At 37.3% G+C, this 24,065-nt stretch overlaps 1 protein-coding gene across 1 annotated transcript; it reads right to left on the bottom strand.

The window, feature by feature from the left end:
• Positions 1 to 44: 44 nt before the first annotated feature.
• On the bottom strand, positions 45 to 2,382 carry LOC114520878. Its single transcript, XM_028541222.1, has 2 exons — positions 2,180 to 2,382; positions 45 to 1,437 (listed from the first exon to the last, which is right to left on the bottom strand). Exon 2 carries the CDS (start codon positions 1,393 to 1,395, stop codon positions 70 to 72), a length of 1,326 nt encoding a protein of 441 aa, XP_028397023.1. The 5' UTR covers positions 1,396 to 1,437; positions 2,180 to 2,382; the 3' UTR covers positions 45 to 69.
• Between the last annotated feature and the right edge of the window lie 21,683 nt (positions 2,383 to 24,065).

The following is a 24,065-nucleotide window of genomic DNA, read 5'->3' as shown; positions in this document are numbered from 1 at the left end:
TGTAATAAAATTATGTGAATATTCCTGGGAAAATCCTATTGAAATTATCGATTACCGATCAATCGTCGCTCACTTCGCTCCTGCCAGCAGAAGGCTGCCGATGATTGAAGCCTGAACAACATTAGTATACTTACGAACGAAATCGACCGAGATGATATTTGCTTTCTCACAGAAAGTAGATCCGCCATAATACCACTGCTTTATAGTTGGATCAGCAGCAATGGCATTTCGACTTGGAGGATGAACCGCGCTGCTTTCCATAAACGAGCAAGAGGCCCATAAACCGGATGGAGGATTGAGCATATCTGTTTTGATCGCCCCGTATAACTTGATTAGAGTATCGGCGTTTGCATACCAGCGTTGGTTCACCCCGGGCCACATATAGCTATCAGGATTGCTCGTGTTCCAGGCAACAACCAGTCTTCCTTTTCCGCAAGTTTGCCAGATTTCCTGAAGCTGTTTCCCATGTCCATTTTGAACGGGAAGGAGATAGCCAGTCAAACACGAACGTATCTGAGCTTTGAGTTTGTCGTAGTCATAACGTCTTCTCACTCTTCTGCCTAGCTTGACAAACCGATGAAAGTCGAGGATGATAATCTCCTTGTTTGTGGAATCCTGGTCGATGAAATCCGTGATCTCTTTGAGCGCCGCGGCAAGTGTGTAACTTGTGCGCCATTTATCGTGAACAATTACATAATCTCCCGGCGAGTTTTGGCCGATACGTAAATCTAAAGCACGCACGCCGAACTGCAGTTGTTGGCCAAGGGAAAGGCTCTGGGTTTTAATCCACAAAGCACCCAGAGAGGATTTTGGGTCATGTGTCCCCGAGTCGTGTGTGCCAGGGAGGGTCATTTCTGTCAGGGTAAGCTTTCCCAAGACATCGCTGTAGTAAGACATCCACTTGTCGTACAGGAATGTCTGCGGATATGGCAAATTTTTCTCGGGGGAAACAATCGAATCGCTTCCAGGGAGAACCGTAGACACAGTGTTGCGAACACCCTTTTCCATTATAAGCAGAGATAATGAGCCGTTGTGGAACCAGCCCAACTCACCAATGCTTGTTGTTGGATCAGGAGGTGGAAACACTGAATATGCCTGGCTAGATTTCAGGCCACTCCAATCAACCTTCAAGCCACACTCTCCCCTGTTGTAGGGATATCGAATTTGCAGCTGGAAGCTCTTGTTCGCACCTTCGATTTCAAAAGTAGCTTCTCCGGCATCATCACTTTTAGTTTTCACCAAAGACGGTTGCTGGTATTCAATGTAAAACCTCTCCATTGTTTGTTGATGTATGCTTTTAAATGCCCAAGTATTCATTTGGTAACTATGCTGATGAGTCAGCTTGAGATCTACGCTGGTAGCATTGACAATCCATATATATCCTCCCATACCCATCGTGAGTTTTGGCGAAACGAGAACAAGATTTCAAGGGATAACCTATATGGATATGGACAGGTGTAATCGGCGTAAGATCATGTTAAATCAAACAGAGCATATAAGCGAGCCAGACTAGGAGTCATTCACAAACAGCCTGACTGGGAATCATTCACAAACTTTTTTACAAATAAAAGTTATTAATAAATCAGCAGGCTTGATTTGATTTCAATTCCGTTGCCATATTTGAGACTTATTGAATCACGTTACAAATATCAAAGATAAGAGTGAAACGTGTTTTATTTTACAAATGCCCGATAAAAGACGTTGTGGAGAGCGGTCGATCTTTACCAATAGGTAAAGAACTGTTTCTGGATATAAAAAATACAAGTGTTGACATGGTTGAGTCTGGCAAAAGGTTTGCCACAGGAGACAGGAAGCCACTTGACAAAGATTTGACTTGGTGCTTGTAAAGACATGCACGCTTGAACCTACATAAATCTGGGTTGTTTGTTGTATAAAACTAATCATGGAGGAGCAGGTGGAGAATTTAACAAATTTCTACAATTCTTTCAACAGCTGTACGACTTAAATGTCCTATATTTCATAGTCAGCCAAATTATTGTCTCAAGTGAACGTCGCAGCAGAATTTGACAAAGCAAATATAAGTAAATGCGACACTGATGTTTATATACTATAATGAGCCGATATGACAAAAGAGGACTATATATACTTTCAAATCTTATGTCGCAACTACATGTGCAGATATTCCAGATACGCTAATTTTAATAGATAAAAAACTTACTTTGTAAGGAGTGTAGTGTGTAATTTGCTTGAAAACCACAATGTTTGATATTTACTAGAGCCCCTCGACTTCCGTCCATAAGCAGACAATTACAAATAATGACATGCAGTATTGTATACTTCCGATCTGTGTGACGAATGCAGAATATAAGGGGCTGTTTACGTGAGCCCGGTTACCCGAGATTCGACGAAGCGTGAGAGGACTTTGAGGTATTAAAATAAGTCTTTATGACACCAAACAAGCACATGCTATTGTTGTAGTGATTATACGACTGCCAGGATCATGTTATCTGCTCATTTCAATACCTCAAAATCATCTCACGCTTCGTTGGATCTCGGGTAACCGGGCTCATGTAAACAGCCCCTTACCATGGTAGCAGCTATTACTATGGTGATCAATAACTCCCGCCATTTGCATCCTAAAGGCGCTGTTAATTGAGGCGGTTTTCATAATTTTAAGGTTGGTCAAAATTACTTAAAACCCCCCCCCCACGCCTGACTCGTACGCCACCACACCCCTGGTCAATTTCTACAACTTCACAACGTTTAAACTCAACCACAAATAAAGTTTGGTTTGCTGTGCAAAATGGTTGTCTAAACAACTGAAACAAATACAACATGTCAGTGGAAATTTCATGTATTCCTGTTCCATGCTTCATCACTGGTTTTCAGAAAATCTTTTTCTGTTTCGAACCCGTCTATACACTATCCTTCGAACACTACTTTTTTCATATTTTTTAACTGACATATCAAAACAGCATATCCCATAAACAAAACTTTATCTACGATTAGAGCTATAACACAAGACCGAGCTATTTAAAATTAAAACTAACAAACTGAAAGTGAGTTTCGGGCAGTTAATAGACCTCCTAACTTCGAATAAAGTTGCTTTAGAACCATATTGTGAATTTTTTAGTTGAATCACTACTAGTTGCTATCCATTTTTCGTTATGACACACATAATGAGGCTTTGTTAGCACATCATCTTCGTAATATTTCAATAGGAATGGCATTTCATTGCGAGGACATTTTGTTTTGGTACCCATGAACACACAATCTTTTAATGGGAATACATCGGTCTTCAAATGACTTTTTTTGTATTCATGATCACGTAAATACATTCCTTCATCTCGAAAAACAAAAACGTCAAGGTAAACCCCACAAGAAATTAAACGAGCCCCTGGCGTTTCAAAAGTACACTGATCTTTAGGGCCAGGCACAATACTTCCTTGACAATCCACTCGTGTCCTTTTATATACATCGTTGTTCGCAAAGTCCTCTTGTAATGCAAGATTTATCTGTTCGGAGTAGGGTGAAAAAGGTTTCTTCGAACGAATATGACGCACAACGTGATAATTCTTCAAGGTGACGCACACATCGAGGTCTCTGTCATATGGTATTAAATCACCATCTCTTAATGATCCAATGAGAGAACCACCACACAAGAAACTCGAAATGTTGTAAGAATTATCTAAGGACATCCAGTGACTGAATAAATATCTTAATGTTTCTTTATATCGATTGAATGGACATTTTGAACCATATATACCTTTACCATGTTGTCTACTTGCGTTTATGTAAGGGACGGAGCTTGAAAGGTTTGTTGACGTTGTCCTAATGTTTCTAGAAAGACATGATAGTTGCATTTCTTTTTTGGTAACGAATCTTAGGTCCAATAACCGTGGCCATTTAACCAGAGTTGTCAAAAAGAGAAAGATTCCCAGAAGAAATAGGAGTTTGAAAGCCCGTTGAGAATTCAGTCTTAAAGCCATCATAAAATGACTGCACCGGAAGCAAAGCAGGAAGTAAAACATACAAATATGGGTTCGCGTTATCGCTTTCTAAATTTCCTTCCATAGCCTAATATTAGTGTGGTCCTATTGAGGTCAAGTCAGGTCTGCGAACCAGTTCTTACTCATAACAATGCTTGGCTTGTTGTTTTTAAAATCGCTTAAATTTCGCCTGTTGTGAGTTCTTATTCATTTACAATAAATAAACCAAATCAATAAACCAATATTGTGATTTCAATTTGTCAATTTTTAGACGTAAAAGTTTCGTGGTGGGTGGCACTTTCACTTTCAGGGATATAATATATTATGATTTCCAAAGGTAACTGAATCAGTACAGACATCGTCAATAAATCATCAGATTCGTCTAGTAAGAAACAGCTCCCCCTACACAAGGTCTAAAAGCCTTTGTCACTGGCGAAGCAGCATTTTTTAAAGCAGCTAAAGTAAAGATAAGCAGATGGACGGCAGACGGAAGGATGTAACAATTAAAACGCGCGACATAAGAGCGAACTATAGAGAGTATAACCAAACTGATGCCTAAAAATGTTACTAAAACTGAGATATATATCTATGCAGAATACTTTCAAAGAAGTAATTTCTTTAGAATTCTTGACCTATACGTTTATATTGTGAAATATCTCAAGAGGTACAAAATAGTCATGATATTGAAATAATATTACCCCGCTTTTCCGCGGTGTCAAACAAGCATACTATCGACTCAAGTCACTCAACAGTTTATTTAACTGTAAAATTCACCCTCTGCATGTCCACGATGCTCCAAAAAAACACATCAAAACAATGCAAAATCGTCATGAATCATCGACTAAACGTCAAATCAAAAATAGTATTTTCAGAATATTAATGCTTCGTTTATGTCATGCATGACCATTAAAAGATTTGCATTTCAAGTGACAGTTCAGTTGCTTCTGAGGTGGATCTTGTTTGCCGCCAACATTTTTCGTGCTTGGTTAAGCACGCTCTGAAAGAACTGGGAGAGCATGGAAGAGTGAGGAATATTGTCACAACCTGTTTTCGCCTTTATAACGCGCAAAATATATTCTTAAATCTTTCCCTCGTTCACTTAAATTCTTCTGTAGCATATTTTTGTTTCTTCATATCCTTTATTCTTGCTCGAATGAGGTCGGTTTGAGTATAAAAACCGGCGTTGTTTTGACAGTGTAATTTTTGGCTGGCCTTAATGCCGGATTCAAAAAAAGGCTTCAAATCTGGCAGTTGACTTATCGTTTCAGTCTACCCCACTTGCGCCTACCAGAAAATTACAATACATCGTGTTTCGTTGCTAGGAAACGTTGACAAAAAATAGAATGAATCGAAGCAAAACGTCATCAAAACGGGCAAAAAAATGTGTAGAAAATTTATTTCATTTGTGTTGCATGGTTAGTCAAATTGTTTTAGAGACTCCACATGCATTTGCTTCGAAATTACGCAATATCCTTCGAGAACTACATTATTTTTTTATTTTTAAAATATCATAAACAAAAATCAAAGATGAACAAATATAATATTCACATGTACAAAATAATGCTCTTTGTCCATTCTCCGTCGATATTTTTCGTGTCAAAAATGAAAGTGCAAACTTAATTGTTTTTGTTCAAAAATATGAGAGTTGGACCGTTACTACGGCAACGGTCTAATACTGGGGGATTCCAGACCGGCAAAGAACCAATCAGCGCACGCCATTTTAGTCACGAGACCGCGTGCCATATAATAAATATTTTTATCCTATACCGAGAGATAACGAGTTATAGCTTATTAAATTCGGAAAAAACGAAGCAAAAACTTAATTAACAAATCTAAGGTGAGTTTCAGATGCTAACTTTTCTGATAAAGTTGAAAGGTTTGTTGACGTGGTAATAATGTTTCTTTTTGAAAATGATAGTTGCATTTCTGTTTTAGAACGAAATTTAAGCGGAATAAAGGTGGCCAATTCAGTAAAGTTAGCAAAAAGAAGCAAGGTCTGTTGAAAAATTTAGTCTTAAAGCCATCCTGAAAGATAGCATGCATATGCACTAAGCAGAAAGTAGAACTTTCCAGTTATATTTAGTATGGGCCCACGATAACGCTCCATTCTTGAAGGTATTGTAGTCTCGTCGGTTTAATTATAAAGGCGAAGTCAAGTCGGACCTGCAAAGTCGGTTCTATACAGTTCCATGTACTTATATAGCATGCAATGCGTGGCCTAAATTGCCTACAATTCGTCTGCTGTGCGTTTCTGGTCATGCGAGAAGTTTTTCTTCATTTACAACCATATTGTCAATCAATAACCAATATTGTGGTCAATATGCAAACAGTTTTTACATAATATAGGAAATAAAAAGAAAACGGAGCCTTTGTCATGATTCGGAATCTTCAGTTTATTTAGCTATATTTAGATCTTTTGTATGTTTTGTTGTTGCATGGTGACCCACAACTCCCGCCACATGCAATTTGTTCAAAAGTGTTGACAAATAGCTCACAGCAACAACAAATTGCATTCCGAAATGAACAATTCGCCAACACAAAAAAATTGCATCCTAAAGGCGCTGTTAAGGTGGTTTCCACGAAGCGAAACCGAACGAAATTCTTCGAAAAAATCGAGCGAAATATTTCGTTCAATCGGCAAATTTCGCAAAATGGAAAACCGCCTTCACACTGTTCAACTTTCCTTGCAACTTACAATGCAATTCTACTCCTAAGGCATCTAAAGTTGACAAATACAAAGGTAAGTTGTATATTGCGATATTCTGCGAGTCGTTTTTAGCAAAATACCCGAAAGGAAATATGTTTATCTTCATTATAAATTGATAATTTTAAGCTTGGTCAAAATTACGTAACCATCCCCTCCCCAGTCCTGACTCGTACGCGACGCCCCTGGTCAATTTCTACAACTTCACAACGTTTAAACTCGACCACAAATACAGTCTGGTTTGCTGTGCAAAATGGTTGTCTAAACAACAGTGAAACAAGTACAACATGTCAGTGGAAATTTCATGTATTTATGTTCCAAGCTTTATCACTGGTTTTGGAAAATCTTTTTCTGTTTCGAACCCGTCTATACACTATCCTTCGAACATTATTTTTTTCTCATTTTTTAACTGAAATATCAAAACAACATATCCCATAAACAAAACTTTATCTACGTTTAGAGCTATAACACAAGACCGAGCTATTTAAAATTAAAACTAACAAACTGAAAGTGAGTTTCGGGCAGTTAATAGGCCTCCTAACTTCGAATAAAGTTGTTTTAGAACCATATTGTGAATTTTTTAGTTGAATCACTATTAGTTGCTATCCATTTTTCGTTATGACACACATAATGAGGTTTTGTTAGCACATCATCTTCGTAATATTTCAATAGGAATGGCATTTCATTGCGAGGACATTTTGTTTTGGTACCCATGAACACACAATCTTTTAATGGGAATACATCTGTCTTCAAATGACTTTTTTTATATTCATGATCACGTAAATACATTCCTTCATCTCGAAAAACAAAAACGTCAAGGTAAACCCCACGAGAAATTAAACGAGCCCCTGGCGTTTCAAAAGTACACTGATCTTTGGGGCCAGGCACAATACGTCCTTGACAATCCACTCGTGTCCTTTTATATACATCGTTGTTCGAAAAGTCCTCTTGTAATGCAAGATTTATCTGTTTGGAGTAGGGTGAAAAAGGTTTTTTCGAACGAATATGACGCACAACTTGATAATTCTTTAAGGTGACGCAAACATCGAGGTCTCTGTCATATGGTATTAAATCACCATCTCTTAATCATCCAATGAGAGAACCACCACACAAGAAACTCGAAATGTTGTAAGAATTATCTAAAGACATCCAGTGACTGAATAAATATCTTAATGTTTCTTTATGTCGATTGAATGGACATTTTGAGCCATATATACCTTTACCATGTTGTCTACTCGCGTTTATGTAAGAGACGGAGCTTGAAAGGTTTGTTGACGTTGTCCCAATGATTCTAGAAAATGATAGTTGACGTCGCCTTTCTTTTCTAGAAAATGATAGTTGACGTCGCCTTTGTTTTTTGGTAACGAATCTTAGGTCCAACAGAGTTGTCAAAAGGAGCAAGATTCCCAGGAGAAATAAGAGCTTGAAACCTTGTTGAGAATTCAGTCTTAAAGCCATTATTATAAAATGACTGCACGAAGCGAAGCAGGAGGTAAAACATACAAATTAACGAAACATTAATGTTCTGATGATTCATGACGATTTTGCATTGTTTTGATGTTTTTTTTTGGAGCATCGTAGACATGCAAAGGGTGAATTTTACAGTTGTACGACTTAAATATCCTATATTTCATAGTCAATGTCCAACTATATTACAGTTGTACGACTTAAACGTCCTATAATTATAGTCTCAAGTGAACCTCGCAGCAGAATTTGACATAGCAAATATAAGTAAATTCCGACCATGTTTACTATAATAAGCCGATATGACAAAATATGACTATATATACTTTCAAATCTTTTGTCGCAACTACATGTGCAGATATTCCGGATACGCGAATTTTAATAAGTAAAAAACTTACTTTGTAAGGAGTGTAGTGTGTAATTTCCTTGAAAAACAACGTTACATATTTACCAGGACTCCCGCGACTTCCGTCCATAAGTGGGCAATTACAATTCCAATTACAAATGATGACATGCAGTATTGTATACTGCCGGTCTCTGTGACGAATGCAGAATATAAGCATGGTAGCATGCAGCGATAACTATGGTAACCCACAAATCCCGACACATGCAATTTGTTCAAAAGTGTTGGCAAATAGCTCACAGCAACAACAAATTGCATTCCGAAATTAACAATTCGCCAACACAAAAAAATACATCCTAAAGGCGCTGTTAAGGTGGTTTTCCACGGGGCGAAACCGAGCAAAATTCTTTGTCTGATAATCTTTTCAATTGTGAGAATTCAACCGTAGCGGACTCCCTTCACCTGTCACTATTGAAAAGAAAATCGAGCGAAAAATTTCGTTCGATCGACAAATTTCGCAAAATAGAAAACCGCCTTTACACTGTTCAACTTTCCTTGCAACTTACAATGCAATTCTACTTCTAAGGCATCTAAAGTTGACAAATACGAAGGTATAAGTTGTATATACCCAAAAGGAAATGTGTTTATCTTCATTATAAATTGATAATTTAAGCTTGGCCAAAATTACATAACCATCCCCCCCTCAGTCCTAACTCGTACCCACGCCCTTGGTCATTTTCTACAACTTCACAACGTTTAAACTCAACCACAAATACAGTCTGGTTCGCTGTGCAAAATGGTTGTCTAAACAACAGTGAAACAAGTACAAAATATCAGTGCAAATTTCATGTATTTGAGAATTTGTGTTCCATGCTTTATCACTAGTTTAGAAAAACCTTTTCTTTTCGAAACCGTCTATACACTATCCTTCGAACACTATTTTTTTCTCATTTTTTAAATTACATATCAAAACAACATATCCCATAAAAAAATATTTCTATGATTAGAGCTATAACACAAGACCGAGCTATTTAAAATTAAAACTAACAAACTGAAACTGAGTCTCGGGCGGTTAATATAGTAGCGTAGCCAGTCTGTCGATTTGTCCCGCTATGCTAATATTTTCGTGTTCACTTACTGTGAAAACAATAGATTTCTAAAGACATGATAATTATAATAACTTGAAATTTACATAGCGGGACAAAATCGTCAGGCTGGCTACGCCACTGATAGGCCTCCTAACTTCGAATAAACGGTTGCTTTAGAACCATATTCTGAATTTCTTAGTTGAATCACTACTAGTTGCTATCCATTTTTCGTTACGACACACATAATGAGGCTTTGTTAGCACATCTTCTTCGTAATATTTCAGTAGAAACGTTGACGAGAAATAGAATGAATCAAAGCAAAACGTCATCAAAACGGGCAAAAAATGTGTAGAAAATTTATTTCATTTATGTTGCAGCGTTTGTCAAATGGTTTTAGAGACTCCACATGCATTTGCTTCGAAATTACGCAATATCCTTCGAGAACTATATTATTTTTTATTTTTAAAATATCAGAACAACATCATACCCCCGACCTCGTTATGACCCCATAAATATATATTTTTATCCTATACCAAGAGATACCAGTTATTGCTTATTAAATTCGAAAAAAACGAAGCAGAAACTTAAATTGACAATCTTATATAAGGTGAGTTTCACATGCTAACTTCTGATCAAGTTGAAAGGTTTGTTGACGTGGTAATAATATTTCTTTTTGAAAATGATAGTTGCATTTCTGTTTTAGAACGAAATTTAAGGTGGTCAATTCAGTAAAGTTAGCAAAAAGAAGCAAAATCCGATAAAAAAATTTAGTCTTAAAGCCATCCTGAAAGATAGCATGCATGCACTAAGCAGGAAGTAGAACTTTCCAGTTATATTCAGTATGGGCCCCCGATAACGCTCCATTCTTGAAGTATTGTAGTCTAGACGGTTTAATTATAAAGGCGAGGTCAAGTAGGACCTGCAAAGTCGGTTCTATACAGTTCCATATACTTATATAGCATGCAATGAGTTAGGCCGTATTCTGTGGCCGATTATCGTTCAGTTTCGTTGCCCCCCTTCGGGCACTACGTGAAAACACGATAGAAAATTAGGATAAATTATAGAAAGTCTAAATTCACTTGTTTTCACCTGCACAAACCTGCAGTTTTCGAGCATTTCATCTTCGAAAAATCAGTGAATTTGCATGTTTTGCAATACACCGACGCCATTTTGATTCGGGAAATGTCTTGGATACTTGGTGTAATATACGACATATATAGCAGATTCAGCAGTTTTATACCGGTATTTACATGAAGTTTCCCGCATTTTTGCTGCACAAGCTGGTTTCAACAAGGAAGCTTTGAGTGGAGTTTTACGAGGTTTGCCGCAAATTTTCATAGTTTTTCAAAACTAAATTAGTCAGAGAAGACTTAGACAACAATTAATCGGAAAAACATCCGCTAATTTGCGATTTTTTTATAGCATTCAGCTCTTGGAATTTACAAATAAATAAGAACAACTTTATTTACACGCATCAAAATAATCCCACGAGCGTTTTGTTTCTAGTCAATTTATATAAAATAATTACTACACAATTCTTTCCAGCATACCCTTTGTTTTATATTAACAACTTTTATAATACACACGTTTTCTCAACAAAACTATTTACAACATCTCAGTTTTTTGACAAAGTTAATTACCAACGCCAACATCAATTTAAACGTGATTTGCAACGTACAACTACTGTACATGTTAAAATATTGAACACGCATACCAAGGTTGATATCAGCCATACGTTTTAATACCAGTGTGGGAGAATTACGAGCGCCTTATAATTTTAAAACACAAATAAAATGTTGAACTCAACCCTTTTAATCGGACAGCTAATACCACAACTCATCATCGACGTCATCTTCGAAATCCAGATTAGATCCTGATCCTTCAAGTTCATCATCGTCATCAGATTGAGCCAGGCCATAACTGCTATCATCGTCGTTACCATCTTCAACTACTGCATTCTGGCAATCACCACACGAACATAGGTCAGTGCACTTTAAGTCAGCCTTTTTGCAGGAACAACGCATGGTCGAGCATCTAGAATCTTTCACTTGCACTCAACACACTCAATTAAAGATCGCGGAGCGGGTGGGCGTGTCATCCAAGTTATCTCCAGTTCTTTATCGTCAAGCGTCCAGCCATTGCAGACCAGTGATGGAAGATCGACTTCTGCATTAAACATTGATACCATGATGCTGCTTGATTGCTAATGCCATTACCAGTAAAAGCATGAAAGCCTGGTAAACAAAGAGCAACAGCCACGCCCAAGAATTTCGAGATAATTGCTACAAATACGTAACGACGTCTATCTCCCGTGCCAGTCAAAAAGAAAATCTCTTTCTGGATCTGTTGTTGCATGCCAATCGCAGGTATAAGAACATCTGTATCAGGGCTTTTGATGATAACTTTATCGTACGTTGCTGCTGCGTGGTTGGCATGTAGAATTAAACGAGTGTCTGCTTCTTCGTGGTGCTATGAAGCGAAGACACCTCATTACTTGTAACAATATCGTTCGGGGAATCACCGGGATATAAAACATAGCATATTTCTTTAGCAGTTACGTACATAGTTGAAATGGAAAACCACCGGGAGGAGTTACATGACCTCCAGTGTTTACATAAGAAAGATATGAAAGATTCCTTGTTTCCACCGGATCTTAAACACTTTTTCCACTGTTTTGGAACACTCTGATCTTTTCTGAAGATTTGACCTTTCTGGACTCCTTTTTCACTTTTCAGCTCTTCGTTGTCTCTGTGCATTCTTTATGCTCAACTAAGGATACCTGTCTGCAACAATCTAATCGTTTGGAATTATACTTTCGTGCTAGCGTGTTGAGGTTTTTAAAAGAGCATCATCGCCAAATGTTTTCCATTTTCCTTTCACCGACTGAATAACTGCCATAGCATCTACAATCAGTGCATTGTTGTTAAATGCACAAACATTGACTTCTGGATTTCCAGATTCATTTTCCAATACTTCAGCAAGTTTAGAATTGGGCAAACTTGGCAGTTTTCACAAGTCCTCACACGTTTTCATAAGGAAAATGTTTGAAATTTGTTCTTTTTCAACTTCGTAAAGATGTCTGGGTCTTCGCACTAAAAATTCGTTTTTAGTGGATTGATGATAATAAGATAAAGGCGTTGGTAATTAACTTTGTCAAAAAACTGAGATGTTGTAAATAGTTTTCTTGAGAAAGCATGTGTATTATAAAAGTAGTTAATAAAAAACAAAGGTTATGCTGGAAAGGAATTGTGTAGTAATTATTTTATATAACTTGACTAGAAACAAAACACTCGTGGATGATTTTGATGCGTGTAAGCAAAATTGGCGGATGTTTTTCCGATTAATTGTTGTCTAAGTCTTCTCTGAGTAATTTAGTTTTGAAAAACAATGAAAATTTGCGAAAAACCTTGTAAAACTCCACTCAAAGCTTCCTTGTTGAAACCTGCTTGCACAGCAAAAATGCTGGAAACTTCATTTAAATACTGGTATAAAACTGCTGAATCTGCTATATATGTCGTATATTACACCAAGTATCCAAGACATTTCCTGAATCAAAATGGCGTCGGTGTATTGCAAAACATGCAAATTCACTGATTTTTCAAGATGAAATGCTCGAAAACTGCAGGTTTGTGAAGTGAAAACAAGTGAATTTAGACTTTCTATAATTTATCCTAATTTTCTATCTTGTTTTCAAGTAGTGCCCGAAGGGGGGCAACGAAAATCGTTTTCTAAGCGACTTTTCGTGCCAGAGAATACGGCCTAAGTGGCTTAAATTGCCTACAATTCGTCTGCTGTGCGTTTCTGGTCATGTGAGAAGTTTTTCTTCATTTACAACCATATTGTCAATCAATAACCAATATTGTGGTCAATATGGAAACAGTTTTTACATAATATAGGAAATAAAAAGGAAACGGAGCCTTTGTCATGATTCGGAATCTTCTGTTTATTTAGCTATATTTAGATCTTTTGTATGTTTTGTTGTTGCATGGTGACCCACAACTCCCGACACATGCAATTTGTTCAAAAGTGTTGACAAATAGCTCACAACAACAAAAAATTGCATCCCGAAATGAACAATTCGCCAACACAAAAGAATTGCATCCTAAAGGCGCTGTTAAGGTGGTTTTCCACGAGGCAAAACCGAACGAAATTCTTCGAGAAAATCGAGCGAAATATTTCGTTCGATCGGCAAATTTCGCAAAATGGAAAACCGCCTTCACACTGTTCAACTTTCCTTGCAACTTACAATGCAATTCTAGTCCTAAGGCATCTAAAGTTGACAAATACAAAGGTAAGTTGTATATTGCGAAAGGAACCGAAAGGAAATGTGTTTATCTTCATGATAAATTAATAATTTTAAGCTTGGTCAAAATTACGTAACAATCCCCTCCCCAATCCTGACTCGTACGCGATGCCCCTGGTCAATTTCCACAACTTCACAACGTTTAAACTCTACCACAAATACAGTCTGGTTTGCTGTGCAAAATGGTTGTCTAAACAACAGCGAAACAAGTACAACATGTCACTGGAAATTTCATGTATTTGTGTTCCATGCTTTATCACTGGTTTTGTAAAATCTTTTTCTGCTTCGAAACTATACACTATCCTTCGAACACTACTTTTTTCTTACTTTTTAACTTACATGTCAAAACAACATATCCCATAAACAAAACTTTATCTAAGATTTGAGTTTAACACAAGACCGAGCTATCTAAAATTAAAATTAACAAACTGAAACTAAGTTTCGGGCAGTTAAATAGGCCTCCATACTTGCTTTAGAACCATATTGTGAATTTTTTAGTTGAATCACTACTAGTTGCTATCCATTTTTCGTTATCACACACATAATGAGGCTTTGTTAACACATCATCTTCGTAATATTTCAGTAGGAATGGCATTTCATTGCGAGGACATTTTGTTTTGGTACCCATGAACACACAATCTTTTAAAGGGAATACATCGGTCTTCAAATGACTTTTTTTGTATTCATGATCACGTAAATACATTCCTTCATCTCGAAAAACAAAAACGTCAAGGTAAACCCCACAAGAAATTAAACGAGCCCCTGGCGTTTCAAAAGTACACTGATCTTTGGGGCCAGGCACAATACTTCCTTGACAATCCACTCGTGTCCTTTTATATACATCGTTGTTCGCAAAGTCCTCTTGTAATGCAAGATTTATCTGTTCGGAGTAGGGTGAAAAAGGTTTCTTCGAACGAATATGACGCACAACTTGATAATTCTTCAAGGTGACGCACACATCGAGGTCTCTGTCATATGGTATTAAATCACCATCTCTTAATGATCCAATGAGAGAACCACCACACAAGAAACTCGAAATGTTGTAAGAATTATCTAAGGACATCCAGTGACTGAATAAATATCTTAATGTTTCTTTATATCGATTGAATGGACATTTTGAACCATATATACCTTTACCATGTTGTCTACTTGCGTTTATGTAAGGGACGGAGCTTGAAAGGTTTGTTGACGTTGTCCTAATGTTTCTAGAAAGACGTGATAGTTGCATTTCTTTTTTGGTAACGAATCTTAGGTCCAATAACCGTGGCCATTTAACCAGAGTTGTCAAAAAGAGAAAGATTCCCAGGAGAAATAGGAGTTTGAAAGCCCGTTGAGAATTCAGTCGTAAAGCCATCATAAAATGACTGCACCGGAAGCAAAGCAGGAAGTAAAACATACAAATATGGGTTCGCGTTATCGCTTTCTAAAGTTCCTTCAATAGCCTAATATTAGTGTGGTCCTATTGAGGTCAAGTCAGGTCTGCGAACCAGTTCTTACTCATAACAATGCTTGGCTTGTTGTTTTTAAAAGCGCCTAAATTTCGCTTGTTGTGAGTTCTTATTCATTTACAATAAATAAACCAAATCAATAAACCAATATTGTGATTTCGATTTGTCAATTTTTAGACGTAAAAGTTTCGTGGTGGGTGGCGCTTTCACTTTCAGGGATAAAATATATTATGATTTCCAAAGGTAACTGAATCAGTACAGACATCGTCAATAAATCATCAGATTCGTCTAGTAAGAAACAGCTCCCCCTACACAAGGTCTAAAAGCCTTTGTCACTGGCGAAGCAGCATTTTTTAAGGCAGCTAAAGTAAAGATAAGCAGATGGACGGCAGACGAAAGGATGTAACAATTAAAACGCGCGACATAAGAGCGAACTTTAGAGAGTATAACCAAACTGATGCCTAAAAATGTTACTAAAACAGAGTTATATATCTATGTAGAATACTTTCCAGGAAGTAATTTCTTTAGAATTCTAGACCTATACGTTTATATTGTGAAATATCTCGAGAGGTACAAAATAGTCATGATATTGAAATAATAGTACCCCGCTTTTCCGCGGTGTCAAACAGGCATACTATCGACTCAAGTCACTCAACAGTTTATTTAACTGTAAAATTCACCCTTTGCACGTCTACGATGCTCCAAAAAACACATCAAAACAATGCAAAATCGTCATGAATCATCGACTAAACGTCGAATCAAAAATAGTGTTTTCAGAATATTAATGCTTCGTTTATGTCATGCATGACCATTAAAAGATTTGCATTTCAAGTGACAATTCAGTTGCTTCTGAGGTGGATCTTGTGTGCTGCCCACATTTTTCGTGCTTGGTTAAGCACGCTCTTAAAGAACTGGGAGAGCATGGAAGTGTGAGGAATATTGTCACAACCTGTTTTCGCCTTTATAACACGCAAAATATATTCTTAAATCTTTCCCTCGTTCACTTAAATTATTCTGTAGCATATTTTTGTTTCTTCATATCCTTTATTCTTGCTCGAATGAGGTCGGTTTGAGTATAAAAACCGGCGTTGTTTTGACAGTGTAATTTTTGGCTGGCCTTAATGCCGGATTCAAAAAAAGGCTTCAAATCTGGCAGTTAACTTATCGTTTCAGTCTACCCCACTTGCGCCTACCAGAAAATTACAATACATCGTGTTTCGTTGCTAGGAAACGTTGACAAAAAATAGAATGAATCGAAGCAAAACGTCATCAAAACGGGCAAAAAAATGTGTAGAAAATTTATTTCATTTGTGTTGCATGGTTAGTCAAATTGTTTTAGAGACTCCACATGCATTTGCTTCGAAATTACGCAATATCCTTCGAGAACTACATTATTTTTTTATTTTTAAAATATCATAAACAAAAATCAAAGATGAACAAATATAATATTCACATGTACAAAATAATGCTCTTTGTCCATTCTCCGTCGATATTTTTCGTGTCAAAAATGAAAGTGCAAACTTAATTGTTTTTGTTCAAAAATATGAGAGTTGGACCGTTACTACGGCAACGGTCTAATACTGGGGGATTCCAGACCGGCAAAGAACCAATCAGCGCACGCCATTTTAGTCACGAGACCGCGTGCCATATAATAAATATTTTTATCCTATACCGAGAGATAACGAGTTATAGCTTATTAAATTCGGAAAAAACGAAGCAAAAACTTAATTAACAAATCTAAGGTGAGTTTCAGATGCTAACTTTTCTGATAAAGTTGAAAGGTTTGTTGACGTGGTAATAATGTTTCTTTTTGAAAATGATAGTTGCATTTCTGTTTTAGAACGAAATTTAAGCGGAATAAAGGTGGCCAATTCAGTAAAGTTAGCAAAAAGAAGCAAGGTCTGTGAAAAATTAGTCTTAAAGCCATCCTGAAAGATAGCATGCATATGCACTAAGCAGAAAGTAGAACTTTCCAGTTATATTTAGTATGGGCCCACGATAACGCTCCATTCTTGAAGGTATTGTAGTCTCGTCGGTTTAATTATAAAGGCGAAGTCAAGTCGGACCTGCAAAGTCGGTTCTATACAGTTCCATGTACTTATATAGCATGCAATGCGTGGCCTAAATTGCCTACAATTCGTCTGCTGTGCGTTTCTGGTCATGCGAGAAGTTTTTCTTCATTTACAACCATATTGTCAATCAATAACCAATATTGTGGTCAATATGCAAACAGTTTTTACATAATATAGGAAATAAAAAGAAAACGGAGCCTTTGTCATGATTCGGAATCTTCAGTTTATTTAGCTATATTTAGATCTTTTGTATGTTTTGTTGTTGCATGGTGACCCACAACTCCCGACACATGCAATTTGTTCAAAAGTGTTGACAAATAGCTCACAGCAACAACAAATTGCATTCCGAAATGAACAATTCGCCAACACAAAAAAATTGCATCCTAAAGGCGCTGTTAAGGTGGTCTCCACGAAGCGAAACCGAACGAAATTCTTCGAAAAAATCGAGCGAAATATTTCGTTCAATCGGCAAATTTCGCAAAATGGAAAACCGCCTTCACACTGTTCAACTTTCCTTGCAACTTACAATGCAATTCTACTCCTAAGGCATCTAAAGTTGACAAATACAAAGGTAAGTTGTATATTGCGATATTCTGCGAGTCGTTTTTAGCAAAATACCCGAAAGGAAATATGTTTATCTTCATTATAAATTGATAATTTTAAGCTTGGTCAAAATTACGTAACCATCCCCTCCCCAGTCCTGACTCGTACACGACGCCCCTGGTCAATTTCTACAACTTCACAACGTTTAAACTCGACCACAAATACAGTCTGGTTTGTTGTGCCAAATGGTTGTCTAAACAACAGTGAAACAAGTACAACATGTCAGTGGAAATTTCATGTATTTATGTTCCAAGCTTTATCACTGGTTTTGGAAAATCTTTTTCTGTTTCGAACCCGTCTATACACTATCCTTCGAACATTATTTTTTTCTCATTTTTTAACTGAAATATCAAAACAACATATCCCATAAACAAAACTTTATCTACGTTTAGAGCTATAACACAAGACCGAGCTATTTAAAATTAAAACTAACAAACTGAAAGTGAGTTTCGGGCAGTTAATAGGCCTCCATACTTCGAATAAAGTTGCTTTAGAACCATATTGTGAATTTTTTAGTTGAATCACTACTAGTTGCTATCCATTTTTCGTTATGACACACATAATGAGGTTTTGTTAGCACATCATCTTCGTAATATTTCAGTAGGAACGGCATTTCATTGCGAGGACATTTCGTTTTGGTACCCATGAACACACAATCTTTTAATGGGAATACATCGGTCTTCAAATGACTTTTTTTGTATTCATGATCACGTAAATACATTCCTTCATCTCGAAAAACAAAAACGTCAAGGTAAACCCCACGAGAAATTAAACGAGCACCTGGCGTTTCAAAAGTACACTGATCTTTAGGGCCAGGCACAATACGTCCTTGACAATCCACTCGTGTCCTTTTATATACATCGTTGTTCGAAAAATCCTCTTGTAATGCAAGATTTATCTGTTTGGAGTAGGGTGAAAAAGGTTTCTTCGAACGAATATGACGCACAACTTGATAATTCTTCAAGGTGACGCACACATCGAGGTCTCTGTCATATGGTATTAAATCACCATCTCTTAATGATCCAATGAGAGAACCACCACACAAGAAACTCGAAATGTTGTAAGAATTATCTAAGGACATCCAGTGACTGAACAAATATCTTAATGTTTCTTTATGTCGATTGAATGGACATTTTGAACCATATATACTATAACCGGCATGTTGTCTACTCGCGTTTATGTAAGAGACGGAGCTTGAAAGGTTTGTTGACTTTGTCCCAATGTTTCTAGAAAGAAATGATAGTCTCATTTCTTTTTTGGTAACGAATCTTAGGTCCAATAACCGTGGCCATTTAACCAAAGTTGTCAAAAGGAGAAAGATTCCCAGGAGAAAAAGGAGTTTGAAAGCTCGTTGAGAATTCAGTCGTAAAGCCATCATAAAATGACTGCACGAAGCGAAGCAGGAAGTAAAACATATACAAATATGGGTTCGCGTTATCGCTTTTAATTAAAGTTCTTTCCATATAGCCTAATATTAGTGTGGTTCTATTGAGGTCAAGTCAGGTCTGCGAACCAGTTCTTACTCATAACAATGCTTGGCTTGTTGTTTTTAAAATCGCTTAAATTTCGCCTGTTGTGAGTTCTTATTCATTTACAATAAATAAACCAAATCAATAAACCAATATTGTGATTTCAATTTGTCAATTTTTAGACGTAAAAGTTTCGTGGTGGCGCTTTCACTTTCAGGGATAAAATATATTATGATTTCCAAAGGTAACTGAATCAGTACAGACATCGTCAATAAATCATGAGATTCGTCTAGTAAGAAACAGCTCCTCCTACACACGGTCTAAAGCCTTTGTCACTGGCGAAGCACTGTTTTTAAGGCAGCTAAAGTAAAGATAGGCAGATGGACGGCAGACGAAAGGATGTAACAATTAAAACGCGCGACATAAGAGCGAACTATAGAGAGTATAACCAAACTGATGCCTAAAAATGTTACTAAAACGGAGTTATATATCTATGTAGAATACTTTCCAGGAAGTAATTTCTTTAGAATTCTAGACCTATACGTTTATATTGTGAAATATCTCGAGAGGTACAAAATAGTCATGATATTGAAATAATAGTACCCCGCTTTTCCGCGGTGTCAAACAGGCATACTATCGACTCAAGTCACTCAACAGTTTATTTAACTGTAAAATTCACCCTTTGCACGTCTACGATGCTCCAAAAAACACATCAAAACAATGCAAAATCGTCATGAATCATCGACTAAACGTCCAATCAAAAATAGTGTTTTCAGAATATTAATGCTTCGTTTATGTCATGCATGACCATTAAAAGATTTGCATTTCAAGTGACAGTTCAGTTGCTTCTGAGGTGGATCTTGTGTGCTGCCCTTAATATAATGTACTGTAAGTGTGTATATGTATAGTGTAATTGTATTTTTTGGTTATTTTTAAAACCGTTCCTTGAAAATCAGCTGTAGTTCGCTGAGAGGCCCACCTTTGTAAAATAAAATTTTCTTAACCGTCTTTGTTTACGCTAAGCAACACCTCTTCTTTTCAACATGTTTCACAATTTTTTACAATACCTCAAACATTACAACATGCTTGCTACTATTGGGTGTTTAAGCTTCGCGTTTCGGGAAACAGCAAATTGCAAGCCCAAACTTTCTTGGCAGAATTTTCGTTCAACTTCTTCTTTTCACATTTCTTTTCCTTTTTTGAAAACATTGATTGAGCCTGAATTCGAAGTTTAAAACAGTCGAATCTATTTTCTCTTTAAAGCCTTTTGTGCCAGAGATGTTCTTTGCCTGGCCTTTCGCGTACGTTTGACCTGTGGTTTGACGTATAACGTAAAGCTTCACAGGTGATTGTTGAAATCACCGTTCACCCATGATATATATATATTTCTGGAGGCTCATCCGGATGGAACATTTTCATTGATAATACAGATAACGTACAAAAACTGATCATTTAAATTATTTTTGGAAACCAATCAATGCCTGTGATCCTCAAGTAGCCAAGCTTGGTCCTTTGCTACTTTTTATCATCGTTGGCATCGTAAACGATATCGCAAATGTCCCTGTGATGATGATATTCGAATGGTCGACAGTTGTAAGTTGTGTTGCTTAATTTTCTCGTGCATTTTGCAAAATTTGGGAATTTTTTTCTGCTCCTATAGCCATAGTTAAAAATTATGCGTACGCATGCTTTATATCATCCCGCGCTTGCGCGTGGAATGTGTGCATAGGTAGCCCAGAAATCTGTCTGTGACTCAGTCTTCGACTATATTGTTTACGCGCGCGGTCAGTTTTATACGCACTGTACTGTAACAATTTGTCCTACATCAAAAGCCAGCTTCTGTTTGATATACGTACATATACAACCCAACGATTTGGGCTAAGTTATTTAGCTCAAATCCCAGAACTACACTGCTCTAATACAACAATATTGCAGATGTAATAGAGTTCACCGGGTTGACTTTCTACTCACATTCAATCGAGATTCCTGCTCTTCTGGCTTCTCAGTGAAATATCAACAACTGCATGACATCCTCCTGTCCGAAAATGTCCCAAGGTTAACGACTATAGGATGTCTTTTCCTGTTTTCTCTCTGAGCCCTACAGATAGCAAATAACTGTTTCTAAAATCAAGAACTCAACTTGAACTTGAACCGGTTTCGTATTCCAATTTTCATTTGTTGTGAAGGTAAAGAAACCGTTCAGTTATTTGTGGGAAAAGTTCAGTAATTAAAAGAAGGAAAAGAAGGAAAAGAAACCGTTCAGTTATTTGCCTAATTCTCGCCCTGCCACCGGTGGCATTATTTGCTGATCGGGGAGTTATACAGGATGTCCCAAAAAAATGTCTCCTCAAAAGGAGGCGATCTTCTGTTGTAGATTCATTTCTGAACTTGAGTATTTTGAGTAAGTTAATTTAACAGTGGAATATTTACAACTTTCCGGTTGTCTAAATAATACTACAAATTTACCGTAATTTTTGAGAAAGGCAGAAAAGAAAAGCTGTGGGCCACGCCCTTCAACTTTTTGCGCAAATTCGTAAAGGTGGAAAACACGCATTCAAAGGCGCCCAAAAAAGCGGCTTCTTTATTTTGAGGTCAAATTTTTTGGCACACCCTAGAAATTTAGGGGCTGTTTACATGAGCCCGGTTACCCGAGATTCAACGAAGCGTGAGAGGACTTTGAGGTATTGAAATAAGTCTTTACGACACCAAACAAGCACATGCTATTGTTGTGGTGATTATACGACTGCCAGGATCACGTTATCTGCTCATTTCAATACCTCAAAATCATCTCACGCTTCGTTGAATCTCGGGTAACCGAGTTCATGTAAACAGCTCCTTATTCCGACAATCAGGGCGAATAAACGCATACTATTAATGCATATTATTTAATTAATACATTAAAAACCATGGTTAATGAGGCATTCCAGCTCATAATGCATTGTCTAACGTTTCCTCAATTTATTAAATTTCTAGAAGTTTCACAACGCACGTTCAAAACAAAATGTCCGATTTCAATAGAGCGTGCTTTTTGGGACTCTTGTATATGGTATTTTGCAGTTCGGTAACTTTGGTTTATATAGACGCCAACTCCCATAGGTGGAAAGCGCACATTCAGAACAAGAGAGCGGCTCTTTCATGGGACATTTCTTGGGACACCCCGTAAATAGACGACAGGGACCGGTTGTTCAAAAGCTGGTAGCTCAACCCTGAGTTGAAGCAAATCTTTACATCATTTTTTAAAATGTATTTCACATTAAGTTAAACATCTTTTGTCATAAATATTTTCAAGACTGATAGAAGTCATTTTTGTAAAAGTTTTGAAACAAACAGCGATGCAGAAGCACATAAACCAAAACAACAGATTAAATTTAATGTAATTTAACCCGGCCCCATGGGCTTAGCAAGACCGCTTGCTGTAGGGAGTGTATATTCAAATATTCATGTTTACACGTGGACAATAGCTTTCAAAAGAAATCACACGTTTCCTACATTAGGATTTTCTTGGGAGGCAATAATAAAGCAACGGACAAGGTTGGAGTCCTTGCCATTCTCCTGTTCATAATGTATACATATGATGATCATATATATTCACCCCATAAACTCGACGCTAAAAGCAAAGCTGTTTGCATACCTATAGACCAAGTTTCCAGATTAACTAGCCGATATGTCATGCATAACCGTTTGTTTTCTAATTGTTTTTCTTCAGGATACAATTGAAGGTGTTGAGCGTTGACGGTCGATCTCGCAACATGCCTATTATAGGTCTGCGTTTGGAACTATATCATATTTGGCAGAATTCGGTTGAAGTTAAAGATCTACGTAGTCCTTCCCCACCTAAGGCGTGTTATATCAATATTCAATAAACGTTAATTGCATGCGTATGCTTTTTGACTTCAGTCCTAAAAGTATTTCGGTGTAGAGACGATCTTTACATGCAGAATACAGCGGCCAATTGCCGAACCCTTGCACCTTAATTCCCTTCAACGGCGACACAAATGAATAAAACTTGATCCGCCTATATATACCAGTAGAAATTTAATCAAAGTTCCAATGTACACCGACGGGCAACCAGCCAAGGACTCAAATTGTTTACTATTTAAACACAACAAACCGTGGTCAGCGCATCAAAGAAAATGATAAAATTACCTGCATGAATAATCAGAGTTGTTTATCTGCTCTGCCATGTCAGTTCTCCTCGGTTTTAAAATCAATTCATTTATATCTTTAGACTTCTGATTCTTCGCGACTATTTGGTTGAGATCTTACACCGACGACGACTTGGACAAAACTGGACGTCTGCACACTTGATTTGGAAATTCCTCGACACTTGACGTCAGCAACTTCTACGCCTGTGATTGGCCGGAAGAAACAAAACCAACCCGCTGATTGGTTCGAAATACTTTTATACAGCCTGCACGCTAGCCTCCTCCACAGGCATCTCTAGCTTCCCCAGCATGGGATTGCCCTACCGTATTTCTAGCTCCCCCTGCATGGGGTTGCCCTACCGTATCTCTAGCTCCCCCTGGGGGGGTTGCTACCTGCACGCCAATGCAAATTATTTAAAAAGATCGATGTTTGGCCATCATTTCCAAAGACAATATATTCTATTAATACTCTACGG

This window comes from Dendronephthya gigantea, unplaced genomic scaffold, assembly GCF_004324835.1.
Source record: "Dendronephthya gigantea isolate DGI-Jeju-01 unplaced genomic scaffold, DenGig_1.0 000018F, whole genome shotgun sequence".
NCBI lineage: Eukaryota > Metazoa > Cnidaria > Anthozoa > Malacalcyonacea > Nephtheidae > Dendronephthya > Dendronephthya gigantea.
This window is presented reverse-complemented; position numbering and strand designations above follow the sequence as displayed.

What these genes read in the sequence shown, in the direction of transcription:
- LOC114520878 (XM_028541222.1), bottom strand. Translation starts at nt 1,395, where the DNA reads ATGGGTATGGGAGGATATATATGGATTGTCAATGCTACCAGCGTAGAT.